Here is a 24479-nt window from a genome sequence, read left to right on the forward strand (position 1 = left end):
CATTTTAATCCGATTGGTGGCCATTTTCTTCGTATTTCCGCCATGTGCTTTCAACCACGCGACCCTATTGGTTGGGAGGCATATTGCACGCTGATACATTATAACTATGAAATAATGGCCACCAATCGGATTAAAATGATTTTTATTGAATAATACGGAAGATACAGGTACTGTTCGGGTACCCGAAGTGAATTGTGACAGCCGTGGCCATAGAATAAGCATTTTATATGTTAAATTTGAACGTTTATGTAGATGTACGGACTGTAAATTGAGAAAGTACAAAAAAACTGGTTGAAGTTTCGTCATGACTGTCATGATCACTGTCAAATCAGATCTAACTGCACACGCTTGCTTCTAGTCGGTCCCAAATATCCTGCGCACTTCCTGTGTGTCACTGCTGCTGGCGTCCTATCCGGCGTGGGTGCTTCTTTTTTAGGGGATGCGAGCGGAGCGGCTGCAGAAAGAAATGGAGTTGAATTAAAAAACAAAGTAACGGACGGAGTTTGAGACAAAGGGAGGGGGTCGTTCTCTCCTCGACCGATCATACCGGGGCACCGATCACCGGAGGACTTTCGTCGCACATTATAAACACACCGTTATATTAGAGAAATGAAGCTGCTGAAACCGAGCTGGGTCAGCCACAATGGTAAGGGTTTGAACTGCGGTGTCGGTTTGTGCAGGAATCTTGTCTTGGAACCAAGTTGGGTTGTTTTATTGATGGGGGGGTGAGATGTGGGTGGAAGGAAGGCATGATGGTGGTCTGTCTGCGATGGTCGCCACTTGTTTGTCACTTAAATGACCACTAGTGCAACAACACAGCACCATTGTGTCAATGTATGTTTAGTGTTCGCATCAGGGCACAGTGAATATAAAGTTGAAAAGAACAGTGCAATGTGGTTGTGTTGTGTTGACTTGGAACATATTATTTGCATTTTTGGGGCTAACGTTAGCTAGTTAGCTCCTCCAGCTGGCTCTCACTGTCAAACCGCCCTACAGTCACTCAGTACCGTGACCCATTTTGAAGTTGCTAAGTGGCATCTCTGGATGTTTTGACAGTGCAACATCCATTTTATGTGTTAGTTTAACTCCGAATGTGCACGGCTCCATTTTGGTTACATTTTTGCACACTCAGAGTTGCAAATTGATGCAATAATGCTAGTAAAGCGTTGACTTGTGACTGTCATTCATTGAATCCTTTTTGAAGTTGCAAGTGGCATCTGGATTTTTTTTGACAGTGCAGCATCCATTTTAGCCTACGTTGTAAAATTATATAAAGCACATAAATGCACTCAGAGAGAGTGCAAACATGCACTGTACACTCTCAGAGTTACAAAATGGATACATCAAAACTGAGGATGTTATTGTGTACACTTATATTATTGCTAATAAGCTTTAGTGACTGTCAATTTTAGCAAATGAGTTACAACTAATTACTTTAATTCTGCAACGTGATGATGGTGTCTTTATTGATACTTAAACCACAGTACCACCACTTCAAAACATACAGTTGGTGCTTGGTGGTGAATTCGGTCCTGCAATTTATTATTCAGAATCTGTCAACTATGTTGAGATTGTTGACTTACAATGAATTCTGTGATGATGCAGCAGTATTGCTCTCAGACACAGAAGAAAAAATAAATAAAAGTGAAAGTATAAGATATATATAGTAATGTAAAATATAGCAATAATAATATAACACAAGGTAGGCTATTGTACAACATGGACATCACAATCACATTGGATGAACCAGATGCATTGCTTAAAGTCATGAGTGCTAGTTTTCAACACCTGTCCACCGATAGATAGATATTGATATTAGATATTGTACACATTGAATATACAGTATTAGTTTGCCCTTCACAATTAATATGTTGCTTAATGAGAGAGGTATTAATGCTATTTAGTTGCCTCTTTCCACTTTGTTGTTTTTATTAATCATTATTGCTCTTTAGTTGTCGCTTTCCCCTTTTCAAGTTTTAATTAAATATACTTATGTGTTTTTGCAGGTAAACCAATATTTTCAGTGGACATTCACCCTGATGGAACAAAGTTTGCTACGGGTGGACAAGGTGAGTGTCACACACACAGACACACATAATTGGACACATGGATAGTTTAATTGCTCAATTGTACTACTGTTATCAAAAGTGGGAAAGCAACCGTCTTCATTAAAAAAGATTGGCTATTTGTGCAGAACAATCAGTAGCAGCTGAGCTCATTCTGTTTTTCAAAGTGACTTGTTTTACAAGTGCTTTATTGTGGAATGCCTCAAATGCCTGTGATGTGAGGTGCGTTCACTGCGTTGATTAGTGTCAGCTGCTGCACTGCATTTACTCTGTCAAAAGATGGAATATTAACTTTGACTTTATCCCGTTGGATTTTCCGATGCCAAAGTGCCTCTGAGACCTTAGTGTCAACACCTGCTACTGTATATACTTTGTCGTAGTACAAATGAACAAAGCAAGACGATCTACAAGCTCACAATGTGTTGCATCGTGACCTGTTGATAGAGATGCCAGGATTAATGTTAAGTTAAAGTTACAAATGGATAAATTGACACAGAGGATTTGACTGTACATGTGGAACTTAGGATTCAATATGATACAGTATGATTCTGTATTCAATATAAGGAGTGGACAAGCAGCACACCCAGCAAATTACTGACTGTTGTTTCTTCTTTTCATGTCTTTTTTTGTTTTGTTTTAGGGGAGGATTCCGGGAAGGTGATGATATGGAACATGGCGCCAGTCCTCCGAGAGGTGGATGAGAAGAATGAGAACATTCCCAAGATGCTTTGCCAGTTGGACAATCATCTAGGTGATTGATGCCAGTAGTTATTATTCAGGAATTTCAACATGCAATGATGAAGAGATGGATGTTTAATGAATGAATATAGCATTGATTCATTTGTTAAAGCTGCAATCCAGAACTTCTTTTAATGAATAAAACCAATCTGTATTGTAGAGTAAGAGTGTTAATACCATATAACTAACACATCTACGGTGGTTGGAGTTGGTCTCCCTACTCTTGCATTGAGAAATTTACATTGACAGTTAGCCCTGCCTGAGGCTCAAATTTGCAATACCTCCTTGGCCAGTCATGATTCCCTCTCGCCTGAGCGGTAGGTGTTTGGTCTCCCATGTGAGAGACCCCGGGTTTGAAATCCTGGGTGTAATCGTTGCATTTAACACTTTCCATCAGCAGGGGACATAACACTACGGATTGCAGCTTTAATACCACTACTAGTAAAAATATGACACTTTAAAAACAAAAACATGCAAGGAAAATGGCACCACTAACTAAAAGGAACACAAGCAAGGAAAACAGGTAGACAAACATAGTAGTTAACTTTAATAAATGGAAGTCATGCACTGTGGACTTCGTTAACTCCCATGGCTCAGTCATTAACCACATAAGCCCTATTGTATACTTTGTCATACTGAATGATGGTGTTGTGTGCTGCTGTTCTCGGTTGTTTTTTTTTACTTGAAAGGTTTAACCTATAATAACATGGCTATAATAGGGACGGCAGGTTGAACGTGATTAGAGCCTACACAGCAACAATTCAGAAACAATATTTATGAATGTATATGTTGGTATTGTCTGCAGCTTGTGTGAACTGTGTCCGCTGGTCCAATAATGGCCTGTACCTGGCCTCAGGAGGCGACGACAAACTGGTCATGGTGTGGAAGAGAGCCGCGTATGTAACACACACAACTCCGATAACCACCATCAAACAAACATTCATACGTTACAGTCACTCTTATTAATCACTCATTCACTTGCCCTTTTTTCACTGTCATACACAAACACGCATATATACATGCACACAAACACATATTCATGCCTATGTCTGCTGTTACATGATTGTGTGTCCCTGTTAATGTAGCTTAATCGGACCCAGCACAGTGTTTGGCTCCAGCAGTAAGATGGCTAATGTGGAGCAGTGGAGATGTGTCACCATCCTGAGGAGCCATAGTGGAGGTAGGAGGACACACATTCTGTACCTTAACACAGTTCTGCACATGCACACCATGACGGCACATTGCTTTATAGCCAAGGTGGGTGTACTTTGTCAAGTAATGTGCATGTATTTGTGTGTTTAGATGTAATGGACGTAGCGTGGTCTCCTCATGATGTTTGGCTAGCCTCCTGCAGTGTGGACAACACCATTGTCATCTGGAACGCACGTAAATTCCCAGGTAGGAGACTGACCGGACAATGAAACTAACGCACCTCACCCTCCTTGACAAAAGGGCTGAACAGTTAGTCAAACAATCATAAAAATCACAATATGAACTGCTGCAATTTCCAAATTGAATAGTACAGGGGGATTTCAAAACTGACTTCTAAACTAAGTATTTTAGGTAATATTTGATCCATGAATCCAATACAATAATAATTTCACCCTTAAATGTGTACTAAAAGGACCATATGTTTTTTCATGTTAAGTCTAGAAGTCATATGCTGTATACTTTACAATACTGTCAATTTCCAGTTTTCTTGACATTCCAAGAAGCCATTGGTTTCCATTCATTTCAGCATCGTTGTGGTAGTTATACTGTGAACAGTAAACAGAGTCAGAATTGAAGTTTGACTTGAAAAAGATGAAATCGCAAATCTTATCGTAATTAAGTAATTTCTCCGCCCCCAGTCGTTCAGCCCCATTACATACTAACAAGCATTACAGACAGATTCTTACATCTAAATTACAGTATATGCATTATGCAATGTGTAAGTTAAGCATTAGACGGATGATAATGATGACAATGCTAATGTGTCTGTCTACCATGGATAATAAATGTAATTCTTTGCCGTCTATACCATGCAAGTTCACTACCTCTAGGAAATTATGCTACATTTAACCATTACCACACTGACTGAGATTGCACTGTACACCTTAGTTTGACACTTAATGTGTTTTTATCTTTCATTCATATGGCCTTCCTTTGATTTTGTATTATGGGTAGACATTTCCTGTTGCACAGTATTTACCGGCCAACTATAGAATTTCAGTTGTGCTCTAACCCGAAAGATAAACCTGTATTATGTGCTGACCGGTGGTGTCACTATACAATGTCTGATCTCATTTCTCTCTCAATCCCAACTCTCATCTTTTGTTCTTTCCTTTGCTCTGATCTTCCAGAGATGGTAACCTGCCTAAGGGGTCACACAGGGCTCGTTAAAGGCCTAACCTGGGATCCAGTGGGGAAATACATCGCCTCACAGGCAGACGACCACAGCCTCAAAGTCTGGAGAACCATGGACTGGCAGCTAGAAACCAACATTACCAAACCATTTAACGAGGTATAAACTAGTTTTCTCAGCCATTTACCGGACATAAAGCCTGTGTTGAATATGTTGTCCTCCAAATACAAGTTGTTTAATTTCAAATGAGAGAATCCATTACTGTTGAATGGTTGTAGTCATACCTTGCTCAAAAGTATGTAATCGTTAGTCAGATTTGGGGAAAATATATATTTTTTAATCTCTCTTGCACACACTTTGCCTTTCTCTTTCTTTGTCTCTTTGTTGTCACTGTCTCAATTTCTCCTTCCTACTCCTTCCCTCCCATGCCTCTCTCTTTCTCTCTCAGTGTGGCGGGACCACCCATGTCCTACGTCTGTCTTGGTCCCCAGATGGCCAGTACCTGGTTTCGGCCCACGCTATGAACAACTCTGGTCCCACAGCTCAGATCGTAGAGAGAGACGGCTGGAAGACCAACATGGATTTTGTTGGACACCGCAAAGCCGTTACTGTAGTGGTAAAGCTTTGTGTTTTTGTGTACACATTTGTAGTTTACCGGTATAATAATAATAATAATAATACTAGCTCAGATTTATAAAGTGCTTTTCGAAGTACCCAAAGTCGCTTTACAATTTACTATATTATACTATATTTTCTTTATATTATTTAATATAAAGAAAAGGAAGAAGATATGGGCCTTTTATAATCTTGATCTTAACCAGGACGACAGAGATGATGTTTTTGAGTGTGTCGTCTGTGTGTCTGTCTGTCCATCTGCAGCTAATCTTGCAAACTAATAGATTGCACACTGCCAGCAGCCCACAAATCAGGCAATTTCTTATTAATTAGTTATTTTCGTGAATTAATAACCTCAAACCCATTATCCCTCCAGCTATGGGAGTCAGACAAAATATAACACCAACGCATTTATAAACGTGATAGCTTATCCCCCAAACCCATTAATACATTAATGTCTTAATGTCTGTGCACATTCAACTCAGTCCGAGCAGTATAAGTTGAGCAGTATAAGTTTGTGTCCTGGTTCATCTTGGTTGCTACTCAATTAGTGACCAACAAAAGGCTGTAGTATGCTTTGTTGAAAATAATACAAGCTTGGTACTTACCTCAAACACAAATTCATTGCAAAAGTGCTCACAGTCATAAAATAAAAGTTAACATTTTAATATAATATTAAATCGAGGTAGAATTTATTATGACAGTCAATTTTTTTGAAACGTGGGACATTCAAAGACATTATTTTGTCCTATTAAACCATACTTTCTTTTTATTATTATCAGTGCAAAACACACATGGAGGACTGATCTTATCATGCTGCTTCCTTTTAGTTTGTAATTGTATTTCCTTCATAGCAGGTTGACACACTTTGGCTGCTATTATTATTATCATTAATATATTAATTTCATTTCTTAATTCCCGGGCTGATCTCTATTCCCATTCTGACCCTGTACAAACATAATTGGCTCAAGGCTACAACAATCAGCATCCTTCATTATATCCCTTCCTCCATTGCCCTGTACCCTTTTCATACATGCACACAACCCCAAAAGATAGTCATCCCATGCCTCTCACAGAAAGATGGAGGGAGGTAGGGAATGCCTCCTGCTGGAAAATCTCACTCTACTTTGTGCACCTCTCTACGTAGTTGTCAGTGCAGTCTTTTATTTTTTAAATATATTTGAATGTTGCACTTGAAATATATTTTTCTGTCAATTTGAAGCTCTTTAAATGTAATGGATATGTGTCCAATATCTCTGTCTCTCTCTCTAGAAATTCAACCCAAAGATCTTTAAAAAGAAACAGAAGAATGGGAGCTCTCCAAAGCCCAGTTGCCCCTACTGCTGCTGTGCTGTAGGCAGCAAAGACCGCTCCCTCTCTGTCTGGGTAAGTTGTAACTCCTTCACAACCTTTTGCCATTGCATCAAAACATCATGGCTACTTTTATTCTGATGGGAACCATTTTAACCCATTCAAACCGGGGAAGCATCTGTGTAACCACTTAATCCATATTTTATACTTTGGCTATTAAAAAATAGCAGATATACAAGCTCATAGCGCGGCACAGAGTGCTGCACTTCTGTATGAATTTGTAGATCTGCAATAAATAAAAAAATCTTGAACGTTTGTGCAAATATTTGAATATACATATTATTTTAAGGGGAATATTTTTTTACTCAAATCTTTGTTCTGGGGGGGGGTCCCTATTACAAAATATTTTGAGTTGGGGTCTGTGGCCAAATACATATAATTTTGGAGGTCCTTGACATGAAAGAGTTTGTGCACCACTGATATACGTTTTCTTTCTGATATACGTTTTCTTTCCATTTAGACCTCAGGTCTAAACGGGTTAACCAACCTGTCTGTCTGTCTGTCTGTCTCTGCTGTCTAGCTGACCTCTCTGAAGCGACCGTTGGTGGTGATCCATGATCTGTTTGATAAGTCCATCATGGACATTTCCTGGTGAGGGCTTCATATACAGTAGAGTTAGATACTTCATAAAGGCTTTACATAAAAGCTGACATGCTTAAGGGAGGGGTGTGCAAATTGCACAGGTATTCTAATGCAACCGTACAGAGGCCTAGGTCAACATTTTGTGTGTAATGTACTGTATGTGTGACTGTGTTGCGTGGTAGGACTCTGAACGGCTTGGGTATCTTGGTGTGCTCTATGGATGGTACAGTAGCCTACCTGGACTTCTCATTGGATGAACTGGGAGACCCACTCAATGAGGAGGAGAAGGTTAGGTCCTTTTCACACACACACACACACACACACACACACACACACACACACACACACACACACACACACACACACACACACACACACACACACACACACACACACACACACACTCTTCCCCTCTGTCCACCCTCTTATATCCTTCCATCATCAAAACATTGATGCTGTTTATCTTTCTTTCTTTGGTTCTTTCTTTCTACTGAGAATGCTCTGTTAATTAAAAACTCTCTGTCTTTTTCCTGCAGAACACCATTCACCAGAACATCTATGGCAAGAGCCTGGCTATAACCAACACAGAGGTCACACAGTTGTCCACCACCATCATAGAGAACCCAGAGATGCTCAAATATCAGCAGGAGCGTCAGAACTCCGCACAGGCCAATTCCGGGCCAGGTGGCAACGGCCCGGAGAGCGCGTCACCGAAACTGACCACTCTGATGAATGGAGAGTCCCTGGAGGACATTAGAAAGGTAGGCGAAGGGTTGTTGAGTTAACTTAACCTGGTTCTTGTATTTCCTTCCCCTCCCTGGCCTGTGTCTTATCGTTCTACTATCTGAATGAAAAATGCTTATAATCGTATATTAAAATTGGCGTGTGCGTGGACGTTACATTAAATGTCACAAAACATAACATCCGGATTGGATTGGCCAAGCTTTGCGTGACTTAGTGCTCTGATCGCTACGTGGCCTGAACATCTAGTTGTTTAAAAACAATTTAATAATGTGGAACTCTGGATCCACATGGGAATGGCGTGGCTCCGATGTGGACTCCAAATCTGAGACAATTAGAGACGTTTTCATCCCTAGAGCTCCATTGTCATTCTTTATAAAATTTAAGTTTAAATATTTCAAAAAGTATAAAACATGGTCAAAACAAGTGCAGGTACTTCTGTTGCCTACTGGCTGTGTACACAAGAAATGTGGTGCTGATCACACCAACTGACAGATGTTCGTAGACAGCTCTGAGGAGACGCACTGTTAAATGTGTGGGTTTAAGATGTTTCCATTGGAGAATTTTTCTTTTTTACATTGATATTGCAGGTAATATTCCTGCAGTACTCTGACATCAGTCATCTCCATGTTTGGGCAAAAACTCCAGATTTGGGAAAATTGGGGGGATCATAATGTTCTAGAGATGGCTGTCCCCTTCATTGACAACGCCGTAAAAAATAGAGAAAAAGTATGTGTTTGGTAAAGATGTGTATATACATATAGAATGTTACATTTTATCATGTTTAATCGTGTTCATCACAGAACCTTCTGAAGAAGCAAGTTGAGACGAGAACACCTGATGGCAGGAGACGAATCACACCGCTCTGTATTGCTCAGCTAGATACTGGGTCAGTATACACACGTGCATGGACTGACACATTTATGCATACACACTCTCTGTTTTTTTCCTCTGCTGAGAATGCACACATAAACCGCTTAAGCCCTATGACGAATAGCGATAATAGCCAATTTACAAAGCATCGCAATGCGCTGTGAGCTTGAAGAGCTTTTAAAAATGTGTGAATTCTGACATTTTCATTTTTCTTTTCAAAATGTTGGCCTATAATGACATAGCCAAAATAGGGACACTAGGTTGAAAGAGGTTAGCAATAAGACAAATCCACACAACACAATTACATTATGTGGCGATAAAGCAACGCAATCTTTTTTTTTTAAACTACCGGTACACACTGTAGGTCAATTGTTGACCGCAAATAAAGAGATCACATTATATGAATGAGGTAATCGTTTTGCTGTGACATACTCTGCAGCGATTTCTGTATTGTTTGTTCGTCACGTCCCCAGGTGTTTAAATATCTTAAGGGTGACAGTAGGGTTCATTAAGATTATTTTTTTTCCGGGGCTTTTTATACCTTTATTTAGAGAGGGACAGGGAAAGTAGGCTGACAGGAAATGGGGATAGAGATGGGGGGTGACATGCAGCAAAGGTCGTCGGGAACGGGAGTCGAACCCGCGACACGCTGTCAGGCTGGCATTGCAGCCTAGGGTGCCTGGACCGTCACGCTACGGCCCAGGCCGACAGTAGGGTTCATTGACCAGGGAGCATGAAGGTGCACAGTAAATTCCATGGCAGTCTAGCCGGTAATTTATGAGATATCCTATTTTTGGTCCAAAGTGACAGACAGACGGGCCGACATCGGAATCATCTTTATTGTCACATCACAGGTTTACAGGTGTAAAACAGTGGGTGAAATTCGTTTTTGTGCAAGCTCCATCATTTTTGATTGTTTCCAGAAAGAGAAAGAAAAGAAAGGGGAGGGGGGGACGACAGGGGGCCGCAAGTGAGGCTACAAACACCCACAAACATGATCACGAATCCAGATAGAATCAGTATTGAAACTTCTCTGTCTTTCCAGTGATTTCTCTCCAGCACTGTTCAACAGTGTACCCATCCTACCTGGCTCCTCAATGCCCAGCCACCTGACCCCACAGCTCAGCTCTGACTCTAGCCAAGGACAAGGCGGCTCTCTGGGGTTGAGGCCCGGTCATGAGTGCCTCCTGACTTCACCTCCACCCAACAACACGGCCAAGGGCCTGGAAGACAACAATAATGGGTAGGGACATGGGTTTTATATATTAAATATCTTATTTTACAATTTAGGCATTTTAACAGAGTAATTTACAAAGTGCAAGGTCAGAGCAGGCGCCATGAACCCTAGTCCAGTGGTTCTCAACCTGTGGGTCGGGACCCCCGGGGGGTCCCCACATGATTTTGGGGGGGTCCACAGATGACAGCGAAGTGACAATTTAAGGACTTTTAAGACCTTTTTAATACCTAAAAAAAAAAGGCCTTTACTGCATCAAAAGTAATCAACAAACTATACTATAAAAACTGGAAAGTAATATAAGAAAGAGGCAAACATTTTGAAAATAGCCGATCTACAAGCTCACAACGCCTCGCGTTAGATCTGCTATTTTCACAATATTTATCTATCGAACCGAGTCAAATTAAATGTAATGCCTCAACTCCTACAATTCTAAGTGCTTGTCAGCGTGTGGGGGGGGGGGGTCCCCAGTTCAAATATGATTATTTTGGGGGGTCGCGGCGTGAAAAGGTTGAGAACCGATGCCCTAGTCAACCAGCAGCAATAGTCAAGGAATTGGAAGTGCTAAGAAAATAAGTGTGCAAAAAAGGTAATTAAATAACAGCTAGCAGCTACCTATGTAATTAGTCAATATAAGTAATTTTTATCATGTCTCCACCTATTTTACGGTGTTACAATTTCTAGTATAATATCCTGTTCTATTTTTGGTTGTCCTCTCATTTATTGTTTGTTTCAGGATTTATTTATTTCTGCACTTCTCTTCTGTCCTCTTTCTTTCTCTCTCAATGTCTAGCTAAGTGGGCATCTATGTTCTCTGATCTCTTTTGCTTTTTAATGGTTTACTTTACACCTTTCTCTCCGTCTTGCAGAGTGAAGCCCAATCTGTTGTTGACCTCTGCCTCTAAAATTGAGCCAATGAAAGCTCTTGACTCCAGGTTCACGGAAAGGTCAAAGGCCACGTCGGGGGTCACTGCTGCCATCTCCTCCACTGCAGGTCTCACACCACTAGACAGGTGATTGGCTAACACAGTGATTCTCAATCCTTTTAATTTCAGAAACCCACAATTAGATATGCATTACACCACGTACCCCCATTTGATAGTTTTTTTTTTTTAAATCTCTGGTACCTGTAAAATCCTCAGTGTTACTCATTGAATTGTACAAATGGAACCAAATCATTTGGTTCCAATTGTACAATGTCAGAGCTACAGACCCGTAAGAGTCCATTTGGACCCCCGGTGGTCCCCGGACCCGACGTTGAGAGCCAGTGGGCTAACGATGTCGGATGACGTATTTAGCTACAAACACTTTGTATTTGCCTATGTTGCTTAGCAACAGCATTCAGAATCAGGAGATGTTAAAGAATTCTTCCATTAAGTAAGTGAGCTTGAATTTATTGTCCATTTTCTTTTGTCATTTGGAGGATAAAATTGGACAAAATTGTTTCATATCACACAGTGTAAATGTCCTTTTAAAGATGCAAATTAAAGTAAAGAATTACAATACAAACATCTAATCACCCTCCTAAAGTCTTTCAAGAATCAACAACCACGCAAGCTGAAGTATTATGAGTAAAATGTATCTGTGAGCAATGGTATCTTGAAGGCTATGTGAGTGTAAAGAAAATAATATACTATACAAAAAAATAATCATCCTATCTATTATTCCAGGGCAAAAGATGCCACTTCTGTCCTAAAAGACATCAAATTAAAAGAAGACACCAGCAGCGACAGTGAGGACAAAATGGCCACCATCAACAAGAACCTTTCGTTCACCAAGAGGAAAGCAGACCTGATGGAGTGTAGCGAGGTGGTGGAGAAGAGAAAGAAGGGAAGGCCACGGAAAGACAAGATGGCCAATTCCATGTCACAACCCTTTCCTCAGGTAGGAAACACTTGTTGAAGGAGAAAGGAGTGGATGACTAAAATGAGAGTCACGGTATGCACTGGCCAAGATGCGGGATATACGTATCACTCATTCCATGGACAGCACAGGACAAAACACAACAGACTGACTACCTTAAGCATTCCAGCTGAGAACCCAATTAAAATCATAACGGATTAAAACAATCTGTATACAAACGTCATATTGTACACTCCAATACAATAGACATCTGAAATAATCACATTTACAAATAATCACATTTTACATCGCATCCAAAATCACTGAGTTACACTAGAGAAAATGAGTTTACTTGACCATGACCTGAACTGTAAAACATCTCACCTGGACACGACTTAAATTGCAATCAAGGCTGATATTACGCAGGAAAGACGACTTTTAAACACTTGAACCCTAGCGTCCCCTATTCAGTGTGGAACATTCGCCGGAAATAATAGATAAACGCTCGTTCCAACTCTTGCTGCCAACTAGCTATGACGCATACGGCTGGACTTCGTCACCTTCATTTCTGATGTAAAGAAAGAAAGATGGATGGACGGATGGATGGAAGGAGAGATCACTAGACGGACGGGTAACTAACGTGTGTCCATCTCTCTACCAGGTGACCTTTCCATCAGACAGGGAGCCTGTCAGACTAGCAGCTCCTGTAGCTCCTGTAGTTCTCAAACTACCCACACCCAGCACAAAGAAGTCATTCAGCTTGCAGGTAAAAAAAAACTAAAACAGTGTGTGTGTACAGTATTTGTACGTGTGTCCCCACAAGTATAGAATCATTTGAGTTGTAGACATTATGGGGACCATTTTCCTGGTCCTCACAAGATTTGGTTATTTTTAGAATTAGGCGTACAATTAGGAGTTATGCCTCATTAATACTTAGTTGCATGCCGGTGTCATGCACCAAAAATAGCCAATCTACAAGCCCAAGCTTGTAGATCTGCTATTTTCGGCTTTAGGGCTAGAGTTAAAAATGGCAAAAAAAAGAAACAAAAATGCCATTCATAATTTCCTACAATGTTGATGTCCTCACAAGTGTTATAATACGCGTGTGTCTGTGTGTGTTATTGCTAATATTTTGTACGTCACTCGGTGTAAGGGCGTCGGCTAAGCACCTTCCATGTTAACTCATTCACTGCCACTGACGTAATAAACGTAATTATTCCCGTTTACCAAACCTGCCACAGACGTAAAAAACGTAATTATTAATAAAAAAATAAAAAAAAATCTTTTTTTTAATTTTATTTTATTTTATTTTTTGACCCAAAGACCAAGGAGATATGATTTTTCGAAGGAAAAGACTCCCATCCACTTCCTTGTTAACTTAAAGCTTAAAAATTCTGTATCTCAGCTCCTGAGGACTTTTTTTTCAATGAAAAATCTCTGGCAGTGGGCAAACGCGGCCGGCAATAAGTCTGGCAGTGAATGAGTTAAATGTGTGTGTGTGTGTACAGGTGAGCTAAGTACCTTCCATGTTAAATGTGTGTGTACAGGTGAGCTAAGTACCTTCCATGTTAAATGTGTGTGTACAGGTGAGCATGGAGCCTTCTGTTTTCCTGGAGGTGGAGAACGAGGTGTCACAGGTGGCTCACACTAAACTCAGCCAGCTGCGGTGCAGCAGAGACGGCCGGGACTGGGACACCCTCCTACCCAGCTCTGTCATTACTGCTGCTGGGAGCAGGTAGGACACACTCAGGAATGGCTTGGTTGTGTGGCAAAAGCATTGTATATATCAGTGGTTCTCAAACCTTTGAATTTCAAGGACCTCCCAGTTTGGTAAGCATAGGGCCACTGACCCTGAATAACTCAAGAGGGTGTGCAAAATGGAACCAAATGGATTGGTTCCATCTGTACACTCTCATTCTCACTCTCAGAGTTAGAGTCTGTAACTACGTTTCGATTCAGTGATTTAGTCGATACGATAGATGAACAATACAGGACAGGTTAGTTTAGAACGATACGATTCGATTCAATGATTTAAAATCAATATAGTAACTATTTATTTAACCAAAGATTCTGTGTGAAAAATAAATACCTGGATACTGGATATAAACCCCTCTTTCTCTTTTTTCTTCTTAACTCTCTCAGTGCCAATGAAATAAAACAATTATTGCGAACTGTGCCAAGATTTTTTTTGTTTTTTTCAAAGTAAAAAAAAAGTGCTTAGGAAGCGAGATACAGCCTTTTTCAGTTGTAAGTTAAACAAGGAGTGGATGGAGCTGCAAATCTTCAGATAATGATATCTTGGGTTCTGAACACTTAAAAAAAAAAAAAAAAAAATTGTTTTTTTTTTAAACTCTGGATTTTTCGTTCTGGCAGGGAGGGTATACATTAAAAACTCGGGATAACTCGGGGTCTGGCACTGAGAGAGTTAAAAGTACTTAGTATTGATATAATTGATTATTTGCATTGCAAAACGATTCGATACGATACAAAGTCAAACGATACGATATTTAGCTGTTTGCATATCGATATAGTAGATCGTTGAAAATTCAAAACGATTTTTCGATGCAGTTACTATATCGTTACACCTCTATTACAGACCTATAAGGGCAATTTGATTCCTAACTATCAGTCCCCAATGTGACCCCCCCCCCCCACACACACACTCACACACACACACACACACTGGTTTATATTACAATTGGTGCCCCAAAGTCTTCTGTTTATGAATGCTTATTTTGGGTGTCATTTCTAGATTGTCCCTTTTTGTGTACTTTTGTGAAATGCATCAATCACTCTTTATTCATATATTCATTCACCCATCCGTTCTGCTCTCCACAAGTGACGTCATTGCGGTGGCGTGCGAGGACAGGATGTTGTCGGTGTTCTCTTCCTGTGGACGGCGGCTGCTTCCCGCCATCCAGTTGGCCACGCCCATGTCTGCTCTGCAATGTTCTGGTTTCTACGTCATGGCCATAACCGCCGGAGCTACGCTATCTGTCTGGTCAGTCAACACAACACACGCATGCAAACACGGGACAAAAACATGCACATAGAGACGGATACGCAAACACGGAAGGGATTATTTTAAGGGTTTAACCCATTGAGACCTGAAGCCGATTCTACGCGTCTCCTAAATCCCAACAGTTTTCTGAAAAACGTATGTTTCTATATCAGTGGTGCTCAATCTTTTTCATGTCAAGGACCCCCACAATGATATGTATTTGGCCGCGGACCCCCACCAAATATTTTGTTCCAGGGACCCCCAGAAGCAAAGATTTGAGTTAAAAATGTTCGCTTTAAAAACATATATATTCAAAGATTTGCACACATGTTCACGATTAAAAAAAATAGCAGATCTACAAGTTCGTAGCGCGGCACTCGGTGCCGCGCTATGAACTTGTATATCTGCTATTTTTGAATTGCCCAAAGTGTAAAATAATGCTTTTTTAGCTCAAATCAAAAGATTACACAGTTCCAGGTCTTAATGGGTTAAAGTGAGGGTACAAGCAGCAAAATGCAGGTGTGGTAGCCTAGGTCCGCAAATACTGTGGCAATAATAAAGATATAATAATAAGATGAAGCTCCATGAAGAATTTCTGTACAGATACATTTGTATGTATTGTATACTCTGTCCAATATGGGTTTCTCTTCTTTAGGGATGTCCAGAAGCAGACAGTGCTGGTGAAGAATGAATCTCTACACACTATTCTAACAGGTATACAGAATGCTTGTAATGATGCCGCTTGTAATGATGATAATACTAATAATGAACCACCAGAAAAAGTGATCTTAAGGGTCCATTTGGTTACCAACTCTCCATCATTCAAGCTGGGGACCACCTGGAAACTCCTCAAGGACCCACTGGTGGTCCCCGGACCACTGGTTGAGAACCACTGCTCTATTCCATTCCCTGTCTCCCTCTCACCTGTCTGCTTCCTGGTCTTCTCCTCTCTGGGTCAATCCACACATGTCCGTTCGCGACCGTACGGACGGCCGGAAGTCCCATCCACTCCCATGTTTTAAAAAAAACGGAAAGACGGACGTGATCCGGTCCGGAAAACGCACATCCGTGTTCCGCTTTTCAATGAGTAACAGACAGAAATGGCCGGATCCGGAACAAGGGCTTCCGTCTCGTAGCGTACCGTTTCACGCCAGCAAACGGAGATGTGTGGATTGACCCACTCTTCTTCTTTCTCCTCCCTCCTTCCCTGGTACCTAGGTTCAGACACTACAGTGTCTCAGTCTCTGCTGACTCAGCAGGGTGTCCCAGTCATTGGCCTGTCCAACGGGAAGTCCTACAGCTATAACTCCTCCATGGAGATATGGTAAGACCATGAAACAGTCACAGCTTGAATCCAATTGACACTGTCTTTGACTGTTTGTTAGACACACAAGACCGTTGCATTGCATTATTTCTCTTATATAATACCAGCTGAGTTTGTATTGATCCTACAATCTCTTAAAAACAGCGTGAGATTCCTTTTTGTTATTAACGCGGTAGTTCCTGGCCAAACAGGAAACCGGTGCGGTAGTTCCTGGCCAAACAGGAAACCGGTGCATTTCCGTTTCCGTTTTCCGGCCGGATGACGTCATTTTCGCGGGAAAGGCTCACCGAGCCACCTTTTCAATATAAATTATAATAGAAAAGGCTTTCGGGGGTGAAATTCATTGAGTGGGTGTTGTGAAACACTAGCCACTCACAAAAGATATACAATTTAACTTTAGTTTTGTTGAAAAAGTTACCCAGTATTACTTTAAGCATCCATGGAGATCAAAGTTCTTAAATGTAAAATGTCATTTTGTTGTGGATTTCACGTTGACCCGTAGACTGTAGACTAACGCTACCGTATGGAATGCTATAGAACTGTGTAAAGACATTAAACTTCATAGCCATGGTATATGGTTATTATACCACACCTATCAACCTATCAGATTTCACCCACGTTTTTATAAAGAACTGATATACAGATCATTATTGTGGGCATTCACTCGGGTTATCACATACTAACTGTACTCATAGCCTTATTTATTCAAAAAGAAAGACTATCTAATCAACACTTTAGCTTTACAAACAGTTTGGCGATTGGCTACGAACATGGCAGGTGCTGCTAGCGGACCTTTGCATATCAACACTTTTTCAGCGCGCAGGCATTCTGTAAACGTCTACGGTTGCGGTTTTCCATTCTGTTTTTGGTTTGTTTGCACCGGGATAAGGTCCCGTGCTTCCTCTCCGGTAATGAATTCTACCACTCGGCGTGACTGTGTAAGCTTGCATTGCTTGATCAGTTTTTGGTCGCTGATAATTGTTATCAGCCCTAGGGCTGTTATGGCTTATCACCCTCTCTGTCATTTTATAACTCAAATTCAGGCTGGCTATGTGATAAATAAATAATTAATCATTCTCTCTCTGTCAGGACTCTGATAGCAGATAAAGGAGACTCTTTGGTCCAGTGTGCAGACTTCAGGAGCTGCCTGCCTACCCATGATGCTCCTGTGTCATCGGGACCACTGGCCATCATGCAGGGACGCAACCTCAAGTACTATATGTTATATGTATACTATTACACTTACATTACATTACAGTCATTTAGCAGACGCTTTCATCCAAAGCGACTTACAATAAGTGCATTCAACATAGGTAGGGAACGAAACTACTAACCACCAGAAGTCTTAAGTGCAATTTTCTTCTTAAACATGCAACTAAGAATATACCTAGCGCTAAGGTAAAAATGCAATATATCAGCTACCCACTTTCTTAAACAGATGAGACAACTAGCAAAATCAACTTACATACAGAGATGTTGTACACACACCTACTGTACACAGCACACTGCTGTACACTAAAGTGCTTGATATACTTCGTTGTTGCATGCAGTGTTGCGCACCGAAAATAGCCGATCTACAATCTCACAACACGTCATGCTGCAACGTGTAGCATGTTTTCGGTGCACAACTAATTAACCTATTTTCGGTGCGCAACTTCAGCACTTAACTAATTATGAATCAGGATTAAAGCTTATCTAAGGACTGAACATTTTTACCTGGTCCAAACAAACAAAAACAACAAAACAATGTGCTTATATTGCCATAGTTTTTTATTGATCTTTATGTCCCATACCCCAGCTACATAAATTACCCGTCTCAACTCGGGAGTTGAAATGTCACTAGGATGATGTTTAGGGCTACAACTATCGATTATTTTGTTAGCAATTATTCTATTGATAACTTTTTCGATTAATCGAATAATTGAGAAGCAATGTTTTTAAATCTATCAAAACAATTATATTTTAAGTGTCATGCAAAAATAGTGAAAATATCAGATCTACAAGCTCACAACCTTGTAGTGAGCTGTAGTGAGCTTGTAGTCGATTGTTAATTGATTATTTTATTCAATTATAGATTATCGATAAAATAAAACAATATATTGAATGGAATCAATCAACTGTTGCACACCTAATGATGTTATCCTTATGAGTACTCTCATGAATAATAATAATAATCCTCCTATAATTTGAGTAACCTCTGTTTGTCTGTCGTGTGTGTGTAGTGGTGAAGCTACCCGGTTCTCCTCAGTGGCTGGAGCAATTGCTCTGATTTTGCACACAGCCATTGACCATTACCATCTGAACTTAACTGTGAAGCCCGTTTTTCAATTTCATCAAATCTCAGCTTCTTATTAGCGTTTATGTGTACAAGAATGTCGCCATGGTTACGGGGCTGCCCAGCTGTGGGATGGCCCCGCTGGCTATGGGACGAACTGCCTCCCGGGTTGCCAGATCATGTGCGCATATCCCCCCACGGATGCGTCGACCGGGTATGGTCTAGTAAATAATAATTTGTATTACTTTTCATTATGACCTATATTTCTCTCTCGCCCCCCTCTGTCCTCCCAGCGCTGGCCGTCTGGCGTCTCGTCTCTCCTCCACCCCCCACCAGCTCCAGCAGAGCATGACCTTGGCCTTCCTGGAGAACCAGCTGGCCTCCGCTCTAACTCTGCTCTCCGCCCAAGAGTACCGGTACTGGTTGCTCATCTACGCTCGCTTCCTCGTTAATGAAGGTACGGGAGACATTTTCTTTTAGGTTGTGGCTCCAGTGATCTGAGAGAGGGAGTGTGAGTGTGTGAGAGTGCATGCTTGTGCACCTACGTGCGTGTCCAGGGCTAATCTCACAAATCACTGGGCCGATCAGCACCAGATTCCTTGTGCATAGTGCCAGTAGGCCCAGGAAGTAAATCCCTGACTATTTGATCACGTTTTATACTTTTTGAAATTTTTATTTTATTCATTTGGAAATCAATTTAGGGAAAAATAACTCCATATTTGGAAATCAATATGACTTGACATGATGTTGCTGTTGATGTTGCTGATGTTATCAATAAGACGTCACCAACATGATGCCAATAACCCCAGCAAGACTGGTCAAGCACCTCTCTCGCTCGCTCTATGTACATATACATATATAGTTTTTTAGCGGCGCTAGCCGCTCTGGATCCTGCTCTATACCTGACTTTGTCCGTGTTCACCGTCAACGTTCTGATTGGTCAGACCCGTCAACGTTCTGATTGGTCAGACCCGTCAAAGTGATTGGTCAAGCTTCATGTGACACATGGCTATAAACACATTATAAACACATATCGATGACAAAATGTATCAAAGGCGCCGCTACCTTCACACAGGGTGTGATTTTTTTATTTATGTTTTACTAATTGATTTCTCTTCCTCAGGCTCAGAGTATCGTCTCAGAGAGTTGTGTAAGGACCTGCTGGGGCCGGTTCATAAGTCTGCTGCTACATCCTGGGAACCCATCACTCTGGTAAGAACAGACTTGATTATCCCACTTATACCATGATATGATACTGAAAAGTTGTAGTCCTCGCTTTACAGTAGCTCTTTATTTATAAATGTTTCCTTCCATGAAAAAGTCCCCCCCTCCTCTGCTAAACCAAACAGCAAAATAGAAAAATAAAGGTGTGTGCGTGTTGTTTGTTTCGTGTGCGTGTGTGTAGGGTCTACGTAAACGTGAGCTGCTTCTGGAGGTGCTGCCAGTCATCGGTCAGAACCTTAGATTCCAGAGACTGTTCACAGAATACCAGGACCAACTGGAACTCCTCCGCCAGAAATAAAAGCTGTAGAGACACACACACACACACACACACACACACACACACACACACACACACACAAAAGCAGACTGGCATGGTTCAGACAGGCTTAACTCTGAAATCTGTCCCAACTGTCTAACTGGGTACATGCAGAACGGTTTGGGTCCCTCTATGCTTTTTGTCTGGCTAGCCACACCTTTATATATTATGAATTGAAAATGTTAAACATGGTCAGTACACTTGTATTTGAATGAACAGTCACAAAAGGCCATTTGCCACGAGTGGAAAAGTGGAAAAGGCTATCTTTATTTTCATCAGTGGTTTGGATGAAGAGTTCCACAACAGATCTGTGTCCCAACCGTAGTTTTCATTTCCCTACAAAATACTGCTTTACTGAACGAAGCACTTCTGGACTGCCCCTTAATCATGCATTTGTCATACTTATATTCATGTATAGAAGCAATATGTTTGAACCAAAGTGATGCCTTGAAATGTAAAAATGAGAATTGACAAGTGTATTCTCTGGGATGGGACCTGTGAAAACTAATATTGCAAGAGATTTCAAATATTTGAAGGGGGTAATGGAGCTCTTGATTTTGGTTACCTTACAGCCAGGTGACTTTAACCCTTAAAAACATGAGTGCACGAGTTAAAAGTGCACTTCAAGCAGCTCAAATGTTTCAGAATGTCTTCGAGGATTTGAGTCTGCATTAGCTGCTTATGATTGGCTGTGGATGAGACAATGCGAAGCACAAAGTAAATCTTTGGAGAAATATCAGAAAGTGGTTACACTCCTTCGTTTTCTATGTCATAATCACTTCTCTACATAAAGTTGGATTTTTCATTCTGCTCTTCAAAGCATTTTAAGATCAGAATTAAGTGTTAGGTTTCAAATATCGAAAAAGACTTGAAGAGCACTTGTCTTGTTTCCTTTCTTAATAGATTTTGTTTACCCTTTTGTGGCTGAACAAAGTCTGTATAATTAAATCAAGCACATCTCAGGCTGCAGATATTAAAAGCTGTATGAAAATGGATATTTGAGTTAGTCTGTTCCAAAATGAGATGTTCACCATTTGAAAAATTGACACCTGTTCTTACAAAATGATCGATGGCACAAAGTAAAGAAAAAAAATATTTATCACCCGGGCAGTCAACGTTTCCCGAGCCCTCGAATCGAGGGCAGACAGATCAGCACGAGCTTGCCCAAGATATCACATACCCATAGCTTTATTACAAATACAAGAAAATAGTCTTAAAGTTTGATCAAAGATTTATTAGCAGGTCATTTACTTAACTGCTTGCCCCATGAATACAATAATATAGTCCAGCTGCGAATTTCTAGTGGTATGGAGAGAGAGTTTACGTGGAACACAGAAGGCATGTTACTTAACCTGTGTTGTCACACAGACATTCTGTTAACCGTTGAGGGTTCCACTCCGTTTCGGTCCTTTGCATACGGATAAAACACAATCTGAAACAATTTGCCTGACGGACAAGGACAAGTTATTTGCATGTTTGACATAGTGCGGCTTCATTAAGCTACATGTTTTCAAGGAGGCCACCAGGCAGCGCCAGGGGGGCAATTGGAAAATTGCCCCCCTGGAAAAAAGAAACAAGTAAAATGGCGGATGTACAACGTGACGTGTTGTGATCGGCCATTTCGTAATCAGCAAAAGTTAAAATAAAACTGCAAGCGCACGCTGCAGTTTCACCATGAACCACCTCGTTGTGGAAGAAACTCGGCATGTTTATACATGGCTGCCATGGTTGCTGCGTTGATCAAATGCTATTTTCTCCTGGTCTATGTGACTAAATAAGGCTATGGGTATGTGATAAACAAATTATGGACATTCGTCGTAGACCATAACCACCAACATCGGGCCAATGATGATTGCCTTGGATGATATTACACAGTCAATTCCCTGGTTGACACAGAGACGGGATGGATCCTGTACCTTCAGCTAATGATTGCCCTTTCAAAAATGGTTATGACATTTTGGAATAGAGTCCATAGATCCATCATCATACAGTACATCACACTCTTCAGGCTGCTCTGTTGACTTAATCACATATAGTACTACTCTTTACCAACATGGGTGGGTGATGACTAGGTATATTTATAGGAACTGATTAACTGTAAGTCCATCACAATTAAATGGGATCTTAACCCATTCAATCCGGGAACGCGTCATTTTAGATTTCTTTGGGCTATTCAAAAATAGCAGATATACAAGCTCATACTGTAGGTGCCGCGCTATGAGCTTGTAGATCTGCTATTTTTGAACAACCGTGAACATTTTTGCAAATCTTTGAATATATATGATATATATTTTTAAAGCAAAACATTTTAACTCAAATCTTTGCGTCTGGGGATTCTACAAATGTCTTCTAAATCCTTTTTCTATTTTGAAAAAACTTAGGTTGCTATAATATGTATGTATTTGGCCGCCAAAATATTTTGTTCCAGGGACCCCCAGAAGCAAATATTGGAGTTAAAAATGTTCACTTTAAAATAATATGTATATTCAAAGATTTGCACACATTTTCACGATTTTTCAAAAACAATAGCAGATCTACATGCTCATAGCGCTGCACTCGGTGCAGCGCTATGAGCTTGTATATCTGCTATTTTTTAATAGCCAAAGAAATCTAAAATGACACAGATGCGTTCCCGCATCTTAATGGATTAACAGATTCTCCAAAAATCCTGAATGAAACCTGAAAAATCACTTCCCTTTTTTAGGTCAAGTTTATTTTTTGTTGTCTAGTCCCCTGTTGTCTATTTTGTACATAGAATGTAATTGGTGCTACACCCAGGACATGCCTGAGCCCAGTAAAGGCTGTAAGGCAGAGATTCTGATCCCTCCTAACCTTGCACGTCCGCTGCCTCTCATCGCTTAAAGGGATAGTTCACCCAAAAAAATACTTATTTTCTATCAATTACACACCCCCATGAAGCCTTGAATTCATGGATATTTTTTAGTTTTTGTCGCATTCCTGAGCCAATAATTTGATGACCGGAGTCTCCAGAGACTCCGGTCATCAAATTATTGGCTCAGGAATGCGACAAAAACAAAAAATCCCCCTGAATTCAAGGCTCCATAAGGTGAGTAATCGATAGAAAAAATGTCATTTTGGGGGTGAACTATCCCTTTAACTGGGATGATGATTGCTTAGTTTTTTGGGGGGAGTTGTGAAAATGACCACCAGGATGAAGAATCATGAAAATAATAACTAAATCATGTAAACGTTCAACTCAAATAAGACGAGATGAATTGATTCCAAGTTACAGTTGGATGCATTTTACCTAACCGTGGCATTATGGTCTCTCCCCTTCCTCCACCTGTGCGCCCTCCTCCCCTCCGTTGCCCTCACTGTACAGATAAAGGGACAATTTAACCTGTAAAGGATTATTGTTTGATATATTGTACTGTGCAATAAGAAAAGCAAGCACTGCGAGAATGACAGACAAGATCACGGAACAGAAAGACGAAGAGGAGTCTGGAGACATTCCTCTACTTGTTCGTCTGTCTATGTCTCAGAGAGAAATAGGATGTCCCTTTGTATTCTTTACTAATTCTGTACAGCTTTTATTTCTTTCTCGCTTTACTTTCGTCATTTGCGTCATTTTTAAATGTTTGTACAAGGCAACTTTGTCTCTTTCCATTTTCTACAAAACAGGAAAGACTTGCGGAGCTGAAATTTGTGTTTTTTGGAAAAGTGGAAAAATAAACAATGGAAGAATGTTGAGGTTTTGGTAACATTGGCCCTGGCTTTCTGTTCTTAAGCATCTATGGCAAGGACTTGAGTGAACCAATAATGTACGTGTCAGTAGGCGGTATGAGGTGACCAATGCTGATACTAAAACAAAGTAAATGAGCTGAAATTATGAACAGCGGGTGTTCAGATAGGTAAACTGTCTGAAAAACTGATTATTTAAATTGAATCGAAGCAAGAAAAAGCGAGCAGGCA

At 40.7% G+C, this 24479-nt stretch overlaps 1 protein-coding gene across 1 annotated transcript; it reads left to right on the forward strand.

Annotated features, from left to right (window-relative positions):
• Window positions 1–434: 434 nt before the first annotated feature.
• hira (histone cell cycle regulator a) lies at window positions 435–23523 on the forward strand. The gene is made up of 25 exons (XM_084055963.1): window positions 435–646; window positions 2007–2069; window positions 2707–2817; window positions 3610–3700; window positions 3890–3984; window positions 4107–4202; window positions 5147–5307; window positions 5597–5764; window positions 7036–7149; window positions 7655–7725; window positions 7899–8004; window positions 8253–8477; window positions 9261–9346; window positions 10376–10573; window positions 11434–11577; window positions 12235–12448; window positions 13068–13172; window positions 13993–14141; window positions 15246–15407; window positions 16063–16121; window positions 16626–16731; window positions 17821–17943; window positions 19300–19463; window positions 20130–20218; window positions 20412–23523. The coding sequence occupies exons 1-25, from the start codon at window positions 610–612 to the stop codon at window positions 20526–20528; spliced, it is 3054 nt and encodes a 1017-aa protein (XP_083912089.1). The 5' UTR covers window positions 435–609; the 3' UTR covers window positions 20529–23523.
• Window positions 23524–24479: the final 956 nt, after the last annotated feature.

Source organism: Gymnoscopelus microlampas, assembly GCF_963454915.1.
Source record: "Gymnoscopelus microlampas genome assembly, chromosome: 4".
Taxonomy (NCBI): domain Eukaryota; kingdom Metazoa; phylum Chordata; class Actinopteri; order Myctophiformes; family Myctophidae; genus Gymnoscopelus; species Gymnoscopelus microlampas.